We start from the raw sequence: 21,417 nt of genomic DNA, 5'->3' as shown, positions 1-21,417 counted from the left end.
AGCCTTCATGCTAGTTCAATTCAGGATACAAGATGATTTAAAGCAATGCAACCATTAAGTTGGTACTAAAAATACCACATTTTTACATTTCTGGGTATTAAATCAAAGCAATGTTGGTTAAAGCAAAGGCACCTAATATTTTGTTGATTCTCAAAAGTAAATGACTCAAACAAAAATGACAAATGCACCCATGTGTAGCTATTTTATAACAAATGTAAAGTACTTCATAGATCCTTTTAACGGAGAGCATTTCATTCCTAAGAGAACAGTTCTTTAACCATTAGCAAAATATTGCATTCAAAATACTTTAAGGCACTGAAATAAATTGATACACCCATATTATCAATACACTGAAACATCATGAAAAGTACATAAAATAAGTTTTAACTTCAATAATGCATAGTCATTTAACTACTCAATCAAAAATTTTAAAATGAGAATATGCTTCTATATATTAGCCCTAATGATTTTCAAGAAATTGATGACGGCTTTGAAACAACTGTTTAGATATTTGCTTATTTTCAAGTTTTCCTTCTCTTGGCAAATCCAGTTTGTTTTCCAACCAACCTGCATTACATATTCTGTGCATTTAATAATTTTACAACATACAAACTTTCAAGTAAAATGCTTTATCAGATGATTAACTTATCACAAAACGTTTGAGATTATTATTCACATTAACACAAGTTTTCACAGTTAAAAAAATGAAGGTTATTGCTGATGATAAGTCTTTATAGGCACCTCTTATTGGGGCAAACGCTATATGTATACATAAGAAAGTTCCATTTTATCTCCTGGTTAATGAATTATAAACTGGAAACTCCACAAAGGGGGGTGGTGGTTCTGTAGGTATCTAACACTCTTTTTTTTTTTTTTTTTTTGGTACCAGATATTGAACCCAGAAGTATTTAACCACTGAGACACACCCACAGCCGTTTTAAATATTTTGTTTAGAGACAGGGTCTCACTAAGTTGCTTAGGGCCTTACTAAGTTGCTGAGGCTGGTTTTAAACTTGTGATCCTCCTGCCTCAGCCTCCTGAGCTGCTGGGATAACAGGTATACGCCACTGCCCCCAGTGATATATATATTTAACAATCTCATCCTAAGAAAGGCTGCTTGTACAAATACTTGGAGAATCGTCTATTCATTTTAATTATGCAAATAAAAATACTTCATGATAGGCCTATATGAAACATCTTACAGATTCCCGAACATATATGAACAATCATAAATTATTTCCCATATTTGAAAGAGAAGTTCATTGATTTTTATTTATTTTTTTTTTGTAAGAATGTCATTATTTTTGTCTTATTAGAGAGGACTTTTAACACTGTTGTATGTTACTGACAGTAAACGTTTATTTTGTATTACCTGCCCATTTCCTAGGGTAAAGGACAAAGGGAAAAAGGATCTCCTTTCTTCCTCTTTTTCCAATAAAAAGACCTCTACCACATGGACAGCTGGGAACTACGAAAGGAAGCGTCCTTAAAATAGACCACAAACTAGACAGAGAAGCCATGCCATCTAGTTATGTAAGTAGTTCTCTTTTGTTATTCCTGACCCTTTAGGAAAAAATCTCATTCAAATGATCCAGCCCTGTCTCATTTGAGTTACAGGAGACAAAGCACAGGATTATGTCATGATTACTTCAGGTTAAAGGAGGGAGGGCTCTCTGTGAGAGCAAACTGTGGGGATAGAGATACAGCAGCTTTCTTTGGGAGTCTTCCACTGTCCATGGTGACATATGCTGGCTTTATTTTCTTAGGATAGAAGCTTAGTGCAGGATTTTCTGAGGATGGTACAGCCACCACATCCCTCAGCATCACTCAAGATTTCAACTGCAGTGATTTGGGACCTACCCCAGAGAAAATGCATCATTATGTTTGTGGTAGGTGGCAGGAATGGGCATTTTTCTTTTTTTGGTACCAGGGATTAAACTCAGGGTCACTCTACCACTGAGCCACATCCCCAGCCCTTTTTTGTATTTAACTTAGAGATAGGGTTTCACTGAGTTGCTTAGTGCCTTGATAAGGTGCTGAGGCTGGCTTTGAACTTGTAATCCTCCTGCCTCAGCCTCTGAAGCTGCTGGGATAGGAATGGGCATTTTTGAAAAGCCAAATGATTCTTTTTTTAAAATATATTTATTTTTTAGTTTTTTGGCGGACACTACATCTTTGTTCACAACATCTTTGTTTGTATGTGGTGCTTAGGATAGAACCCGGGCCGCACGTATGCCAGGCGAGCGCGCTACCGCTTGAACCACATCCCCAGCCCCTACCAAATGATTCTTACACTAAGGCTTGAGTATTATTGTAAACTATACATTGCTTTAAAGGACTGAATCTTAGAGGATCACTGGGGGTTCCTGAGAGCCATTCGGGGGGTTATGCTGTCAAAACTCTTTTCTTAGTAATAATAAGGTGTTATATGCTTCACCTCTCATGAATGTACAGTGGTGTCTTCCAGAGGTTACATGGTGTGTGCTATTACAGCAGTGAACGAAGAAGCAAAGAGGACAAGCTATCTGGGGTTGGGGATATAGCTCAACAGAGGAGAGCTTGCCTAGCATGTGCCAGGCCTGGGCCTGATCTCTAACAGCATGTCAAAAACACAAAACAAAACAAAAACTCCTCACAACAAAAGAGAATCCATCATTAAGTCAGACAGAAAGGATATTTGCAGAAAAAGAAAATGCCACTTTCTCACTTAAATCTTTTTATGTTTTGGAAGTTATTATTATCATTATTTACTTTTTATTTTTTAATTTTTTATGACTTTATTTATTTTTATGTGGTGCTGAGGATCAAACCCAGGGCCTTGCTCATGTGAGGCGAGCACTCTACTGCTGAGTCATAACCCCAGCCCATACTTTTTAGAGACAATCATACTGTTCCCCAGACTGGACTTGAACTCTTGCTTGAGCAAATCTCCTGCCTCAGCCTCCCTGTGTGGCTGGGACTACAGGCACATGCTTCAAAGTCATTATTTTTAAGTAAATAAATTTGGTAGGGATTGAACTCAGGGGCACTCGACTACTGAACCACACCCTCAGCCCTATTTTGTATTTTATTTAGAGATAGGCTATCACTGAGTTGCTTAGCACCTAGATAAGCTGCTGAGGCTGGTTTTGAACTTGCAATCTTCCTGCCTCGACCTCCTGAGTTGCTGGGATTATAGGCCTGTGCCACCATGCTGAACCAAATAAATATTTTAAAACTAAATTTTTGGAGCCAGTGCTGTAGTACATGATAGTAATCATGCCTACTGGGGAAGCTGAGGCACGAGGTTCCAGAGTTCAAGAAGTACCTGGGCAACAGAGCCAAATCCTGTCACAAAAATAAACAAATAAGTAAATTAAAAAACTTTGAATTTTTAGTATTCTGTTGATATATATAACCCATATAAAACAAAAGAAAAGGTCTTGAGACCAAAAGCCTTACAGCATCCATCCAGCACTCTATGAACATTAGTGTCGATATAGGCCACTTAATCCGCAGCACATTCAACATATACTCTGATATGATTCATTTGCAAAAAAGCTTCCTATGCTTACTTCTAAGCCAGGGGTTTTAATCTGATTGAAATTTTGAAGTTTAACTGGTTTTAGTTAAAAGCCTAAGATGTTTTGGTGACATTAGAATGTAATAAATAATCTTTTAATGTATACATAAGGGATATATGAAATAGAAAAACTGACTTCACGTGATACATTAAATTCCTACCCAGGCACAGTGGCACATACCTGATATCCCAGAGACTTAGAAGGATGAAGCAGGAGGATTGCAAGAGGCCAGCCTCAGAAACTTAGCAAGATACTGTCTTAAAAATAAAAAGGGCTGGGAATGTAGTTAGTGTTACAGAGCCCCGGGTTTGATCCCAGCACCAAAAACCAAACCAAAACAAAACACCACCCCGCTAAAACAAATAAAAAACCATCCATCTATCCATTCCCAATTAAATAAAAGATAGAGGGCACTGAGGATGTGGCTCAGTAGAGCACTTCCCTAGCATTTGGACACACTATGTTTGATCCCCAGCACTGCAAAAAAAAAGAAAGATAAGTAAAAATAAAAAATTATACTATTAGAAGTACAGAAATGTGTGGGTATGTTAATATTGACGTTATATTAAGACACTCACTTTTATTCCTAAATAAAAATATAACTTAGATATTGTTGCCAAATTAATCTTCCTACACTTTCGATTATATCCCAGTTATAAAATAATTACACTGATGCCTTTAACCTGCCATGTATAATTTTTAAACATATTGCTATTTAAAAACTCTTGTGATAGCTAACATTTAAAATAAATACCTGCTATTTGGAAATGTTTCAGTGATTAAAGCAGTGAATATTTTTATTTGTTTATACGATATTAATATTCTAAATGATATAGCTACTTAACATACTGTATGTTATGAATTGTTTTTTAAAAAATATTTTTAGTTGTAGACAGACACAATACCTTTATTTTATTTATTTATTTTTAGGTGGTGCTGAGGATCAAACCCAGTGCCTCACACGTGTTAGGCAAGTGCTCTGCCACTGAGCTACAACCTCAGCCCTGATGAACTGGTTTTTGAAAGTAAGTATATTTTTCTTATTGAGTAGCCTTCTGGAAAAAGTACATTAAATATAGCTTCTAGTCATGTTACTTCCTTAACTTAAAATTATTCAAAACTCTTTTCCTCAGAAGAGGGTTAAATAGCACTCACACCAAAAGTCACGTGAATCTGATGTGTCCTCTCTCCCATTTTTGCATGTCCACTTACAACCGTCATTTCTCTGCAAAATTTCTACTTAGTCTCTTAAAAATCAGTTCTATGAAAATTCTCTGAGAGGTTCGACAGTTTTTTTGAGTCTCTGAATAATCACAGCATTCTGTAAATCTGCTTCTTCCACTGTGAGTGTCTCATCTAGCAATTTGAGGAAAGGAAGAGCCGTTGCCAGGGAAAAGGGAGGACTTCTTTGAGATCCTTGGTATTTTTCAATGAAGTCTTTGATGTGGCTTACCCTGTAAAACAGTACAAATGAAAACTTGAAATTAGCTAAATCTAAGGCAATAACAACTTGTGAAGCTCCTGGGTATGGAAAATATAGAATAATCAAAATATTATATGATATCAGTGATCATCATTTGGGTTTTTTTTTTTTTTGCAGTGCTGGTATGGAACCCAGGGTCCTGCACATGCTAGGGAAGGAAAAGATCTACTACTGAGCTACATATCTAGCCTTGGACTATCCTTTTAAAGGTTGACCCTATATATCTGAAGGTAGGAAGGAATTACTATTAGTTTTCTTAGGTATGACAAGGGTATTATGGCTACATTTGAAAAAAAAAATCTGGGGCTGGGGATGTGGCTCAAGCAGTAGCGCGCTCGCCTGGCATGCGTGCGGCCCGGGTTCGATCCTCAGTACCACATATAAACAAAGATGTTGTGTCCGCCGAAAAACTAAAAAATAAATATTAAAAAATTCTCTCTCTCTAAAAAATAAATAAATAAATAAAAATAAGTTCAGAGCCGGCCTCATCAACTTAGCAAGAACCTGTTTCAAAAAATAAAACAGGTTGGGGATGTGGCTCAGTGGTTAAATGTCCCTGGGTTCAATCCCTGTCACCAAAAAAGGAAAAGGAAAACTATATATGCATTTTTTCTCTCTCTCTCTTTTTTTTTTTTTGCAGTGCTGCGAATCAGAGTCTTACACATGCTAAGCACATGTCCAACTAAGAGCTACACACTCCCAGCCCCTCTACTTTTAATTAAGATGAGAACCCCCCCACCACCTTTTTTGTGGTATTCAGGTAGGGGTGCTTTAGCACTGAGCTACACCCCAGACCTTTTTATTTTTTATTTTGAGGCAAGGTCCCACTTAGCTGCCTATGTTGGCCAGAACTTGTGATCCTTCTGCCTCAGCCTCCTGAGTCGCTGGAATTATAGGCCTGTGCCACCACATCCAGCCTAGGGTTGATCTTGAACTAGCAATCCTCCTGTCTCTGCCTCAGGAAACTTCTGTTAAGAGAGATAAGACTAAATAAGAATTACTTGATCTAATAATACTGGTTATCTTTAAGTGGTGAAATTTATATTGACTTTAATTTCTTTCAATACTTTTCTTATTTGCATGCTTTTACTACAATTAACAGGAAAATATATACATAATGCTTATTGTTTTCTTTCTTTCTTTTTTTGAGATGGGATCCACTATGCTTCCCAGGCTACTCTTAAATTCCTGGGCTCAAGTGATCCTCTGTCTTGGCCTCCAGAGTAGCTGGGACTTTAGGTATATGCTACCATTCCTGGTTTGCAAATGACGCTTATGACTGATTTTAAAACACATTAAAAATAATGCCTTTAAAACAGGAAACTAATCAAATGACCAGCATGAAAATTCTTTTTTTTTTTTTTTAGAGAGAGAGAGAATTTTTTTTAATATTTATTTTTTAGTTTTTGGTGGACACAACATCTTTGTTTGTATGTGGTGCTGAGGATCGAACCCAGGCCGCACGCATGCCAGGCGAGCGCGCTACCGCTTGAGCCACATCTCCAGCCCATGAAAATTCTTAAAACAAATTAAAAGTATTTCATTAATGTCCAACAGTTTCCTTTGTCTTGACATATTAAATTTGGAAGACTATTCATTAAAATCCTTCATTAGGGGGCTGGGATTGTGGCTCAGTGGTAGAGTGCTCGCCTAGCACGTGCAAGGCCCTGGGATTGATCCTCAATACCACATAAAAATAAGTAAATAAAATAAAAGTACTGGGCTGGGGATGTGGCTCAAGCGGTAGCGCGCTTGCCTGGCGTGCGTGCGGCCCGGGTTCGATCCTCAGCACCACGTACAAACAAAGATGTTGTGTCTGCCAAAAACTAAAAAATAAATATTAAAATTCTCTCTCTCTCTCTTTAAAAAAAATAAATAAATAAAAGTACTGTGTCCAACTGCAAAAAACAACAACAACAACAAAAACCCTTCATTATTTCTTAAAAATTACTGTTGACTAATCTTAAAAGAAATGAAATTTAAATTTGGAAAAAAAAAAAAATCAGGCAAATACTGACCCGGAAGACTCACCTATGAGATGTATTGAATTTCTGGACAATCCTTTTCCCATTGGCTAACCAGATCTGTATATTAGTGATGGGCTCCAAGTTGTTCAGTGAAACAGTAGACAAATTATTTTTATTTTCAACTTCAATACTCTTTGCTTTAGAAACAATTTTTGGTGTGGCACTAAGAAAATCCAGACAACAAAGTCAGACACAAGTTTTTCATTACTATAAAAACTTTACTTTTAGAAAGACTTTAACTATAAGTCATTAACTATTTCCCTAATAACAACATAAACATATGCTAATTATGACCATAATATATAATGATTCTAAGAATCTAATGAAATTATGAATATTTAATTAATATGTAAGCTTAAAGAGTGCTATATAAATAAACTGCTGCTAGTATTATTTGAATAGTGCTTTACAGTATAGGTAATTTTACAGGGTTGATGTATCTATAGACTTTAGCTTTACCTACTGCCTAGGATAAATTTGTAAAAGAAATTACAAGTTCTCTATAGATATAGTTCTTGGGTTATAAAGGAAAAGGAAACAGAGTATTTTGAAAGACACATCTAGATATTTTTCTATGTATGAATGAATATGTATGCACTTTACCATTTTTGTTTTGTTTGGTAGGACTGACCCCAGGGGTGCTTTACCAGTAAGCTACATTTCCAGCCCTTTTTATTTTTTATTCTGAGATACATTCACTAACTTGCTGGGGCTGGCTTTGAACTCACGATCCTCTTTACTCAGCCTCCCAAACTGCTGGGATTATAGGCGTGAGCCAGCGCACCCAGAGTGCATTTTACCAACCTTGATAATTAAAATATGAGAATTCATAAAAACCAAAGTGATCCCATACTTAACTGTAGTAATTCCATCATAAGGCATAGTTAGATATGATAAAAATGGAAAACTGAAATAATTAAAGGCTCTGACGTCAATATTAACGTTATCAGACTTTTTCTTTTTTCTTTTTTTGGGCAGCACTATGGATTGAACACAGGTGCACTCCACTACTAAGTTATATCCCCAACCCTTTTTATTGTGAGACAGGGTCTTGCTAAATTGCCCAAGCTGCCCTTGAACTTCTGATTCCCTTGCCTTAGTCTCCTGAGTAGCTGGGATTATAGGTGAGTGCTATTGTGCCTAGCTTTCTTTTCTTCAAATTTTCTTTTTCAGTACTGGGGAAAAAATAGAACTGTAATATTGAAAAGTTAGCATAGGTACTCTGTAGCACTAATGGCAAAGCTTGGTGGTAAAAGGGAGAGTAAATGATTTATACAATTTTGTCCTAAATAGGCCAGGCTCTTTTGACCTGATAAAACTAGGAAAAGTCTCTGTGATTAGTGCCAGCCTATTTTAATATCACTAAAGTAAATGTGACTTAGGAATCTCCATAAAAACTCACATAAAAAACTCATTTCTAGTAGGAGAAATGGTAATCTATATACATGTGTCTACATGTGTAAAATAATGTCAAAATCAATATTAGTCAAGCCTCTGCTTATGGCAAAGGCAGATAATAGACACACTTACCTTCCCAGTCTGTGACCCTGTCCTGAGAAGGGTTGGAACACAGGCTTTGTAGACACACAAAGTTCACTTTTCTTATCTTCAACTTTAACATCCACCTCTTCTTTATCAAAAATTCCTTGTAATTCTGAAGGTAACTCCCTTGGAAGGCAAGAAAACAAAATGATAAAGCTTCCAGTGCCTTTTCTTTCTCTGAAAAACATTCTGTTTTTATGCCAAAATATTTTATGTAAAAGAATTGGACAGGGCTGGGGTTGTGGCTCAGCGATACAATGCTCTCCTAGCAAGCATGTGAGAGGCCCTGGGTTCGATCCTCAGCACCACATAAAAATAAATAAATAAAATAAAATAAAGGTATTGTGTCCAACTACAACTAAAAAATAAATATTGGACAATATGTATAACAAAGAAGCATAATATATTCTCTATAATTAAATAACTAAATGTATTTAAGTAACAGGACTTGAACTAAAGTCTGGGCTTTGTCTAACATACCAAATGCCTCTATCTTTTTATGTTGTGCTGAGGGTTGAACTCAGTGTCTCATACATGCTAGGCGAGCACTCTACTGCTGAGCCACAACCCCAGCCCCCCCAAATGCCTCTTTTGAACCACATAAGCTATAGGACAGCAGGGACGACATCTGTTTTATTCATAAATATATTCCGATCCCAGGAACAATGTCTGGTAAAAAAACACAAATATCTTTTTTGATGTTAACAATGTTATGGCACATATTTAATATATAAGCAATTAATTTCCCTGAGGAGGTTTCCACAAAGGAAAAACTTTAAATAACTGATTTTTTTCTGACAAATAACATAAATTCACTTAATATATTTTACTTGTGTACATTTATTTATTTATTTGGGTACTGGGGATTTAACCCAGGGGTGCTTGGCTCCTGAGCCACACTCCCTGTCCTTTCTTAAATTTTGAGATAGGGCCTCACTGAGTTGCTGAGGCTGGTCTCAAACTTGTGATCCTCCTGCCTTAGCCTCCTAAATTGCTGGGATTAAGGAGTGTGCCAGCCCACCAGGCTCTTGTGTACTTTTATGAAATATACTTTCACACATAGATAAAAGTTTTAAATTTTTTATTGAATTTTTTCTAAAAATATGTGAATTAAAAATGTAAATGTGTAAAATTAAGATGTGAATGTCTGTCAGTTTGCAAACCTTGGTATAGACTCTCCTAGATTTTCTCTATATTTATTATTCCATATAATTTAATTGTTTTTCCATTTGGGTTGAACATCAACTCAACGAATGGGAGAAGATATTTGTAATCATGTATCTAATAAGGGAATTGAATCTAGAATATATAAAGAACTCTTCCAGGGCTGAGATGTAGCTTAAAAGGCCCTGGGTTTGATGCCCAGCAACACACAGACATATGGAGAATGCTGGCAACTCAGTAAAAAGGCAAATAATCCAGTTTTAAAATAGGCAAAGAAAAAAAAATGACAGAATTTGACCAAGCATTTTTCCAATGAAGATATGCAGCCAATAAACACATGAAAGCCATTCAATATTACTGATCAAATAATGGGAAATGCAAATCAAAACTGGAATGACATACCACTCTACATCCACTAGGATGGCTATAATTTTAAAAAGCAGACACTGACAAAGGTTAGTGGGGATACGGAAAAACTGCAAACCTTATACAGTGCTGTTAAATGGGGCAGCCACTTTAGAATCCAGCTTGGAAGTTTTTTGTTAAGTTAAACATAGAATTAACATTTCCAAGGAGAGACAGTGGAGTGAATCTGACAGAACTTTCCCATATACATATATGAATATACCACAGTGAATCTCACATTGTGTACATCCACAAGAAACTAATTAAAAAAAAAAACAACCAAAAAACAACTATGGGTAAATGGCAGAAAGATCAGAAGAGGAAAGGGAGGAGGAGGTGGGGGGAGGGAGATATATTCCATGCTTTTATAATTACGTTAAGATGAATTCGACTGTCATGTATAACCAAAAAGAACCAATAAAATGATAGAGTGCCTGCCAAGAATTCATGAAACCAGACACAAAAGGCCACACACCATGTGATTCCATTTATATGCAATATCTAGAATATGAAAATCCATAGGGATGAAAAGCAGATAACTGGTTATGAAGGGCTATAGGGAAGGGGAAATGGAGAGTGACTTCTAGTATCAAGTTTCTTTTTGTGATAATGAACATATTCTAAGTGATAACTGTTGCACAACTCTGTAAATATATTAAAAATACTGAATTATATACTTTTATGGTAACCTCTCAACAAAGCTGTTATTTAAAAATACTTAAATTCTAGAATAGTCAAAGGTGTTTTTATTTATTTATTATTATGTGTTACTATTTTGCAATACTGGGGGTTAAACCTAGGGGTGTTCTACCACTGAGCTAACATCCCCACCTCATTTTATTTTGAGTAGGGTTGTCCAGGCTGGCCTTGAACTTGCAATCCTCCTGCCTCAGCCTTCCAACTAGCTAGTATTACAGGTCCAGGTCTGTGCATCTGCATCCAGCTCAAATACATATAAAAATAAACAGAAAAAATATTGTGTCCATCTACAACTAAAAAAAATTTTTTAAAATCCCTTTTGAATGTTAACAATGTTATGGCACATACTTAATATATAAGCAATTAATTTCCCTGGGGAGGTTTTCACAAAGGACAAATTATAAATAAGGGTCATTGTTGTGATAAAATAATATGAAGGTATATTAAAATATTTCACAACGATGTTCAGAAAATAAACATGCATATTATGTATAAATCTATACACGAAAATGACAACGAAATTCAACAAAAATGTTAATAGAGTTACTTCTGGGTTGTTAAATAACACTTAGAATCACAAATACATTATAAACCGCAATTTCATAGACTCTAAAGACAACTAAACATAAGTATCAAATAACAAATAAGAGGTGGTATTAAGAAATATTTAGCAAAGTTTAAGATTTTGGTTGATGAGAATTTAAGCCTCTAAATTTTTTAAAAATTATAGTGTGACTTTCTTAAGAAAACTTGTCTTATAAAAAATGCTAATTCACAAAAGTATCTGTGAATGTATAGTGGTGTATGATCAACATTAAAAAGGATTCTTCCATAGAATCCTTTAATGTTGCCTAAAATATCCTTCTATTTACAAAGACTGCTTACCCTTTTTTGATAGAGTTCAGAAACTGCTGACTTGCACCATCAGAATAACTTCTAAAATCATCATTGACTGTGAATCCATTTTTCCATAATTTTATACTTACATCTACCTGCAAAGCAGTAAGAAGAAAAATGTATTGTTAGTAAAATGTAATAGTAATTTAAAAGTTCTTTGAAAATTTTTATCATTATACATTTTATATATTAAGAACTCCAAATGTAAAATATAAAAAATTATGTCTATACATAATTCATATGATATGAATTATGTTTCATAATGAAGATAATTTAAAATAAATGCTTTTAGAATGCTTTACTACTGAGCTACATCCCCAGCCCTTTTATAATTTTTTTTTTTTATTTTGTGACAGGGTTTCATTAACTTGCTTACAGCCACTCTAAGTTGGCTGCTGGAATTATAGGTGTGCACCATCATGCCCATCTTTTAAAAACTTTTATGGGATTTTTTTTTTTTTTTGGTACTGAGGATTAACCCAGGGGTGCTAAACCACTGAGCCACGTCCCAAGCTCTTTTTGAGACAGGGTCTCGTTAAGTTGCTGAGGTCCATGCTAAATTGCTGACTGGTATTGAATTTGCAATTCTCCTGGCTTAGCCTCCCAAGTCGCTGGGATTACAGGCATGCACCACTGTATCTCATTTTCTAATTGTACTCTTAAAGAGACAAAAAGCAACGACCAATTAATCACTATTTCCTCATATATAAAATACTATTGTTAGACTATTTTTATCAATAGTTCATCTGTTAGTGTTTTCTGCTTATAAGAACAATATTTATTTACTCATTTAGTCAAAGAAGCAAGGTAAGTCACTACAGAAATATAGAAAGGTTTAGAAATACAGCAGAATGCATGGATGCTTCAGGCTGAACACAAGACTGAAAAACTAGACAATATTAAAAAAAGACCAACCTCATTTACATTTATTCAATTTATTATACATTCAATATATATTTAATGAGTGTGTAATATGTAACAAACACTCATTAAGGTGCTGGGGGAAAATAATAATAGCATAAACAGTTGGCCTTCTGTATCTATGGGTTCCACACACATGCATTCAAGCACCCACAGATCAAACAGGAAGAAAATTTACATTTATAATAAACATGTACATTTTTGTCATTATTCCTTACACAATATATCACACAACAACCATTTACATAGTATTAGGTGTATCTAGAGATAATGTGAAGTATAGGGGAAAAAGTGAGCAGATTGTATGTGATTTGAATCCCAAGGGATTCAAACTGGGTGTGGGAAGCATGCACCTATAGTCCCAGAACTCAAGAAGCTGAGGCAGAAGGACCACATGATCTCAGGGGTTTGAGAAGATCCTGGATAACATAGTGAGACCCCATGTTTAAAAACAGAAAGAAAACTGAAAACAGGAACTTAAGCATCCTCAAGGGGTCCTGGGACCAATCTTCTGCCAAAGATTTACTGAATACTAAGAAATTAGAGTATTGTTAGTATATATGGTGTGCAGGTACATGCCCACACACAGTCGTATGTATATACATACACATAGAGAACACTGTGTACATATTCAATGTGTACCAGACACTGTTAAGAAGCACTCTCCCTATGTAACCTTATTTATTCCTCCCAACATCTATATAAAGTAGGTATTATTATCCTATTTTTATGGACAGAGAACCAGAAACACAGAATATTAATTAAATTATCCAGTGCTAAACAGCTGGTAAGGTGTGGAGCTGGGACATGAACCCAAAGAGGCTGTGCCCAGAAGCCATATTCTTTCCTTTTCAAGAGGTTGAAGGGTACTAGGGATTGAACCCAGCTCCCTGTGCATGCTTAGTCTGGGTTCCATAGTGAGGAACACTCCCAGCCCCACAGCCCGTCCTCTTAGGTCACTGTACTTTACTATTCTTTAATGCCTGACAACCAAACCACCAAGTCTCTGCTTTCATGGTACTCAGATAAGACTGAGAACAAATAGAAAAGAGCACATAAAAAAGACACCGAAGAGAAGAAATTTCAAAACAAAATCCCCAAAATGATCATTAATATGATCACATAAGATGATTATTCAAAAAGGGAGTGGGAAGGAAAAATTCCAGGAACAAGAGAGGTCTTGAAAACTGAATACAACAAAAATGAAGTAAAAGGGTTGAATTTAAGGTTCATAAAACATTAAAATAAAACAATAAAAGTGAAAAAAGAAAAAATAAGAAATGAAGAGGCTCAGTCCAAGAAGTCTAAGTTGGAACATTTACAGACAGAACAGGTAACAGAGGAACAAAACAGCAATGAGAAAATGTCCCAGAATGGTAAGGCACATTTCTGGATTGAATGAGTGGAAAAGGACCCACATCACGGCCCATAAGAACACCAGGTTAAAGGGAAGACTCCAGAAGCTTGCAGGGAGCCAAATGCTGCATACAAAGGCTCAGGTGTTGGAATGCCAGTCTGTCAATCAAGTATGAATGCAGAAAAGAGGAAAATTCAGGCTTACAAGGTTTTAACTCATGCATTCCCCAGGTTCTCTTTTTTCACACACACTTTTGCCTTGTTTCCCCCTCATCTGCCACCCCTCCCTCAACCCCCCAGGCCAAGGACCAAACCCAGGGCCTTGGGCGCTAGTCAAGTGCTCTGCCTAAATTAAATAATCCCAACCCCTGACATGCCACCACTCCCCCACAACCCTGTGTGCCCCCCAATACTGGGGACTGATCCCAGGGGCATTCTCCCACCGAGCTACGTCCCCAGCCCTTTTCATTTTTTATTTTGAAATATGGTCTTGCTAAGTTGCTAAGGGTGGCCTGGAATTTGTGATCCTCCTGCCTCAGTTCTCCAGTTGTTGGATTACAGGTGCATGACATCAAGCCTGCCTCCACATATACACTTTATCATAAACCTACCTCAAGAATTTCTTGAGGTAAATTCTTATTAATTTCAATGAAAAATTTAAAAGCAACATGGAAGAGAAATATACTACAAAGTCATAAAAGACATAACAGTGATAACTGATTTAATCCCAAATTAACTATGATAGACTAATGAGACGAAGTGGTTCGGGAAGAGGGAGAAGGCAGATAATGAGAGCTAAATCCTCATTTCTTTTCTTTTCTTTTTTTTCTATTTTTGTGGTGCTGTGGATTAAACCAAGAGTTTCCTACATGGTATCCAAGCACACTACCACTGAACTTTTTCCCAGCCCACTAAATCATTATTTTCTATAATAAAAAGTCAATGCACATAGTTTGACAATCCTAAAAAAATCAACAATTATCATTATTAGTATATAATTAGAAACATAAAGCTCATACCAAAAGAAATAGCCAAGAATTGTAAGTAGCTGTCTCTTGGAAGTGGACATAATGGTCAAGGAGGAACAGGTGTGCTATTTTTTGATATAAGCCTATCAGAACTCTTAGATTTTAAATTTTTACAACTTTTTTTCCAACTTTGATAAAATTTTAAATCAATTTAAAAAGTGAATCATAATCAAGGTTTTCTTTCACAAATACTTTTAATATCAAACTTCAAAAAGTGAGCTGAATTCTCATAATTGTTACTGCTTTTAGTTAGCTGTGAAGTGTTATTTTTTTTCTTTTTTAAAATATTTTTTAGAGGTTGATAGATCTTTATTTTATTCATTTATTTGTATGTGGTGCTGAAAATCAAACCCAGTGTCTCACACATGCTAGGCAAGCACTGTATGACTGAGCCACAACCCTAGCCCACAAGGTGTTATTTTGATTGAAAAATATATATGTATTTTTAAATCAGCCAGGTGCAGTAGCATATGCTTATAATCCCAGTGACTCAGGAGGCTGATGTAGAAGGATCTCAAGTTTGAGGCCAGCCTGTGAGACCCTGTCTCAAAAAAAAAAAAAAGAGGACTGGGGATGTGGCTCAGCTGTAGAGTGTCCCCAAGTTCAATTCCAAGTATCACAAACAACTGAAAAACAAACAAACAAAAAACCCTAACCACCTTGTAATATAGATATGTAGTTAAACAAAGCAGCTATTATTTTAAAAAAATTTTTTTTGTAGTTGTAGATGAACATCATACTTATTTATTTTTTATGTGGTACTAAGGATGGAACCCAGTACCTCACACATGCTAGGCCACAGCCTCAGCCCTCAAAGCAGTTATTTTAATAATCTTTCCAGGATATTCTTTTGACATGTCATCAAAATTTAATAAGTGGTAATATCTCAAAATTTAGTTGAGAATTTGAATGTGAAACCTGAAACTTTTTAGTGATTTTTTTTTCATATGCTTGTTACATTAATATATGTGACACTTTCACTTTTTAACTCATGCATGATTCTATAATGTTCTATACAATGGTCATCTGGAAAATACTGGTTCCTTAAGTTCATTATATGATAAAGCTATAGACATTAAAACGATACTGACACTGATCTCATCAGGAAATTCTGTAAATGTTGAGAAGCTGCCAAGTACATGATTGAAATGTTCCAAAATTCTTAGTTTTACTATAAAAGTTGGTTAAGTAAAATTTTACCATTTGCACACAAATATTAAAAGTTGAATTCCTTCAAGTGCCAGGCTCTCTTTATTTATTATGAGAAAATATCTGCCAAAATCCCACGTTTGAATAACTGTAGTCTATGCATAAATCATTCTTTCAGACAAAAACTATATGCCATGAAAAAGCAGATAGTTCAATCTGTACCTCAAACAACTGCACTTTTCCATATGATATTTCTGTATACTGCAGAAATGCTTTCTGTGGGGCTGGGGATGTATGTAGCTCAGTGGTAATGTGCTTGTCTAACCTGAGTGAGGGCCCTCTAACTCCAGCACCACAAAAAAAAAAAAAAAAAAAAAAAAAAACCACACACAAACACACACACAGAATTGCTTTGTGTTTATTTCACATTTTGTCAAACAGAATATTAATGATATATATTCAATGTTTGGGATTAATAAATCTTTGATTTGCTGGGTGTGGTAGTATACGCATGTAATCTCAGCTACTTGAGAGGTTGAGGTAGGAGGATCACAATTCTAGGCCAGACAGGGCAACTTAGAGAGAGAGACTCTGTCTCAAAATAAAATTAAAAAGTTTTACTGTTTCATCAAGGGTATTAATTGAAACCAGTGTTTTTTCTTTTTAAGAATACAATAATTTCTACTTCAATTTGCTGTCACTGCCTTGAATCCTGCTAATATTTGCATAATTTTACCCATCATTACTTCTGCAACATCTATGAAAGATCAACACAGTGTAGGTGGTAAATAATATCTTTACTATTAGGAAAACAGGGATCCTCTAAAAGATCCTTATTTTGAGAAATACCAGAAGATTAAAAAGTAATAGACATTTACCTCTTTCTTCTGTTCAGTAGGGGACAAGCATTTGGCACCAACCTTCTGAGCTTCCTCAAAAAGGCTATCAACAAAATATTCACAATTTGTTTGTTGATTATCACTAAGAGGTTGATTGTTGGATCCTGTTTCAGAAACCCTAAGCAAAGAAACAAAGAAAGCACTACTCATTACCAGAGCTCTAAAAATATATAGAAGTTCTTCTAATTAAGGGATGTTGAACTGAGATGCTACCTCCAAGTCTGTGGTTCAGGTCCCCTTCTAAGTTAATATAAGATGTCACTAAGATGTAGACCCTACCGCCTATCTCACAAAGTGGTTGTGAAAATTAAATGCAAATACATATAAAAGTCTGTAGATGGTCTATAGTTAAGTCCTGTACACGTATTGGCACACAGAAAGCTCACAAATATTATATCATTATAATCACTTTGTACTTTCTGATATCTGCTTCTTTTGTTCAGAAAGCAGTTGGTGCTTAATAACTAATTAACAAACACAAAGCCACTAAAGCTGAGCAGGTAGAGTAGCTTAAGTTTTACTCCTTTATATTATCAATTAAACTTTATCTTGTGAATTCAAATGAATAAGAAATAGTTTATAAGAGGTTCAGAGTTGAGTGAGTGGAGATATAGGAACAGATATAATACAAAATGAATATAATAAGAGACATTTATGAGATACAGCTTAAAAAATCAGAGTACTGGCTTCACTGAACAGGTGACAATGAGTTTCACATGTAAGAAACTATAAGGGGACAGAAAAAAAAAAGGGTAGGAAAGGCATTATGAACAACTCTATCCCACAAAAAAATTTAACTTAGATAAAATGACTAATTCCTTGAAAGGTAGAATCTATTGAAGTTCACTTAAGGAATAACAGAAAATCTGAATAAACTTGTATATTAATGAAGTAGAATCAATAATTAATAATTTTCCAAAACAGAAGGACGGGGCTTGGATGCGTTCACTAATTAATTCTACTAAACAATTAAGGAAAAAATGATACAGATTCTCTACAATCTCTTCCAGAAAACAGAAGCAAACAGAAAACTATGAGAATGGCATTACCCTCATACTAAAACCACACAAAGATATTTATGAGAAAAGAAAATATCAGAAAATGTCTTTCATGATCATAGATGTAAAATTCCTCCACAAAACATTAGCTGGGCACTGTAATCTCAGGGACTTGGGAGGCTGACACAGGAGGATCACAAGTTCAAAGCCAGACTCAGCAAAAGAAAGGTGCTAAGCAAGTCAGTGAGACCCGTCTCTAAATAAAATACAAAATAGGGCTGGAAATGTGGCTCAGTGGTTAAGTGTCCCTGAATTCAATCCCTAATACCCACCCCCCAAAAATTAACAAATGTAATCCAACAATGTGTTAAAAGGATTATATACCACAACCAGGTAGGATTTATTGTAGTTTATGCAAGTCTGATTCAATATCTGAAAATCAACTAATGTAATCTGTCCTTTAATAGGCTAAAGAAGAAAAATAATATGATTAAAGCCAACATATGAAGGAAAAAGCACTGACAACATCCAACACCCATTTAGGATAAAAGCTCCATGGCCTAGGAATAGAGGAGACTTCTTCTACTTGCATTTCCCTGATAACTAGTGACACTGGACATCTTTTCTTGATGTGGTGGTGCATGTCTGTAATCCCAGTGACATGGGAGGCTGAGGCAAGAGGATCTCAAATTCAAGGCCAGCCTCACCAACTTAGGGCCTATCTTCAAATAAAAAATAAGAAGGGCTGGGAACTCAATGGTAAAGCACCCCTGGGTTCAATCCCCAGCACAAAAACAAAACAACAACAACAAAGACATTGGACATCTTTACATAATCATTGGCCATTTGTATGTCTTCTTTGGAAGTCCTTAGCCCATTTTAAAAATCAGATTATTAGGTTTTTTCTTTTTTTGCTTTTGAGTTGTAGGAGAAAGTTAACCCTTTATCAGATACATGGTTTGCAAATTCTTCCCATTCTGTAGTTTGTCTTTTCATTCTGTCCATGTTTCCTTTGCATCAGGTGAGGGACTATGAAATACCTATTTTAGCTGCAAAACAACCTCTTTTGCTCACTTTCTAATTCTACCTGGTTCTCTATAAATAAGAGTGTCAGCTGTTGTCCAAATAAGTGAAGGATTTGCATCTCTGTACACTTTGGTAGCACATACAATGAAAGTTTCACTATTGTATTTGAACTGTTGAACAGTTTGTTTTTTTTTTTTTTTAAAGAAATCAGTCTTCAACTTTTGCCAACTGTTGTTTTTAACAAAATATTCATTGGGCTGGGGATGTGGCTCAAGTGGTAACGCGCTCGCCTAGCATGCGCGGGGCGCTGGGTTCAATCCTCAGCACCACATAAAAATAAAATAAAGATGTTGTGTCCACTGAAAACTAAAAAATAAATATTAAAAAAATTCTCTCTCTCAAAAAAAAAATTCATTTATTTATTTATTGTGGTACAGGCATTCATTCTTTCATTGTGATACTGCAGCCCTTTTTATTTTGAGACAGGGTCTTGATAAATTGCACAAGGTAATCTGGAACTTGCAATTCTCTTGCCTCAGTTTTTTAGTTGCTGGGATTGCCAAGCATCTGCCACTATGCACAGTTTAAACAAATCAATTTGTAACACTTAAAACAAATCACTTGAAAAATTTAAACAAATCAATTTGTCACAAAAAAGATTACAAATGTGCCAGGTGCAGTGGTCCACAACTGTAGCCCCTTACACTTGGGAGGCTGAGGCAGGAGGACCACAAGTTTAAGACCAGCCTGGACAAAATAATGAGACCCACATCTTATAAATAAATAAATAACAAAAAACAAAACAACAGCAGCACAAAGCAACACTAGGCTCATCTCCAATAAACCTGCATGGTGGACAACACTTCATATGTGTTATCACAACTTATTACTAGGGGAATTAAGTGCATCCTGTGACTCCATTATCAGAGAACTCTTGGAAGTTTGTATATGATTTGCCCTAGTCTATGTCCCACGTATTTTCGCACCTTGTAACTCTTCACTGCAATAAATTATAGCCATAAATAAGACTATGAAGACTACATACTAAATCCTGTGACTCCTCCTAAAAAACAAAAATGAAACCTGAGAGTGGTCTTGTTCTCAGACACAATCTCACAATTATATAATAAATAATCAAATTTATATAAACCAATAAATGCCCAAATGGGGGGGATACAAATATTTCTTTGGTGTGGTATCTATCTTTTTTTTTTTGGTACCCCTTGAACCCGGGGGTGCTCAATCACTAATCACTAAGTCACATCCCTGGCCCTCTTTTTATTTTTAGACAGGATCTTGCTAAGTAGCTGAGGTTAGTCTTGAATTTGTGATCCTTCTGCCTCAGTCTCCTGATTTTTTGGGATTACAGGTGTGCTCCAACATGCCTGGCCAGTTCTGACTTCTTAAAATGTATTGTAAATAAATGAAATTTACCTTGCCAAGTTTTTAAAACAATGAGTATAAGACAAAAATAAATATTTAACTTTAGATAAGCGAGAATAAAACATCCTATATTGATAAGAGCCATAGACTTTGCACTTACCATTTACTGAGGGCCAATACATGCTAATACTTTGCTAAGTGTATTGTATTCTTTATGTCATTCTCATAAAAACCATCTAGATAGGCAGATATTTACATTCCCATTTTATAGACATGATATCGAAATTCAATGAATCTACCTAAGTTGCCCATAGGTCAAAAAAGAAATAGAAGGCAAAGATAGGATTTAAACCTATGTTTATCAGACTCCAAAACCATCATATTTCTACTATGTCTCCAAGATGGTATAAGAGGCTAATGCGGTAGTTAAACTTTTCACTTCTGAGAGGTAACGTGTGAATAGAGAGAAATTCAACACTTGTTTCAATTAATGAAAGATTTAGGGTTGGGGTCATGGCTCAAGGGTAGAGTGCTTGTGTAGCATGTGTGAGGCACTGGGTTTGATCCTCAGCACTGCATATAAAGAAATAAAATAAGTAAAGGTCCATCAACAACTAAAAACAAAAAAAATTCAAAAACAAAATAAAAGATTTAGTAATTTCATTACAATCTGTTCAATGAAGATATGGTTTAAAAAACTACTTCAAAATATAGTATTTATATACTACCATTTAAAAACTACTATTATTGTTTTTGCCTGTGGCTGCAGGTATTGCTCAGTGGTAGAAAGCTTGCCTAGTATGTGTAGGCTCTGGGTTCCATGCCCAGAACTGGGGAGATATATATATATATATTACTGTAAGATATTTACTATTAT

At 35.4% G+C, this 21,417-nt stretch overlaps 1 protein-coding gene across 4 annotated transcripts in view; it reads right to left on the bottom strand.

Annotated features, from left to right (window-relative positions):
• Nucleotides 1-178: 178 nt before the first annotated feature.
• Ubxn2a (UBX domain protein 2A) overlaps nt 179-21,417 on the bottom strand; it is a 34,791-nt gene continuing 13,552 nt past the window's right edge. For all 4 annotated transcript variants that reach the window (XM_058578385.1, XM_058578386.1, XM_046441343.2 and 1 more), the window contains 5 exons: nt 17,113-17,251; nt 11,769-11,875; nt 8,604-8,741; nt 7,078-7,236; nt 179-5,017 (listed from right to left, as the gene is read on the bottom strand). In XM_058578385.1, the coding sequence (XP_058434368.1) occupies nt 4,825-5,017; nt 7,078-7,236; nt 8,604-8,741; nt 11,769-11,875; nt 17,113-17,251 (736 nt within the window). In that variant the 3' untranslated portion in view covers nt 179-4,824. The remainder of the gene's footprint in view (nt 5,018-7,077; nt 7,237-8,603; nt 8,742-11,768; nt 11,876-17,112; nt 17,252-21,417) is intronic.

The sequence above is a fragment of the Marmota monax genome, unplaced genomic scaffold (genome assembly GCF_021218885.2).
Source record: "Marmota monax isolate L192 unplaced genomic scaffold, Marmota_monax_Labrador192_F-V1.1 WCK01_AAM20220418_F8-fsc00010, whole genome shotgun sequence".
Taxonomy (NCBI): Eukaryota; Metazoa; Chordata; class Mammalia; order Rodentia; family Sciuridae; genus Marmota; species Marmota monax.
The sequence above is the reverse complement of the archived record's forward strand: the minus strand, read 5'-3'. Positions and strand labels throughout refer to the sequence as shown.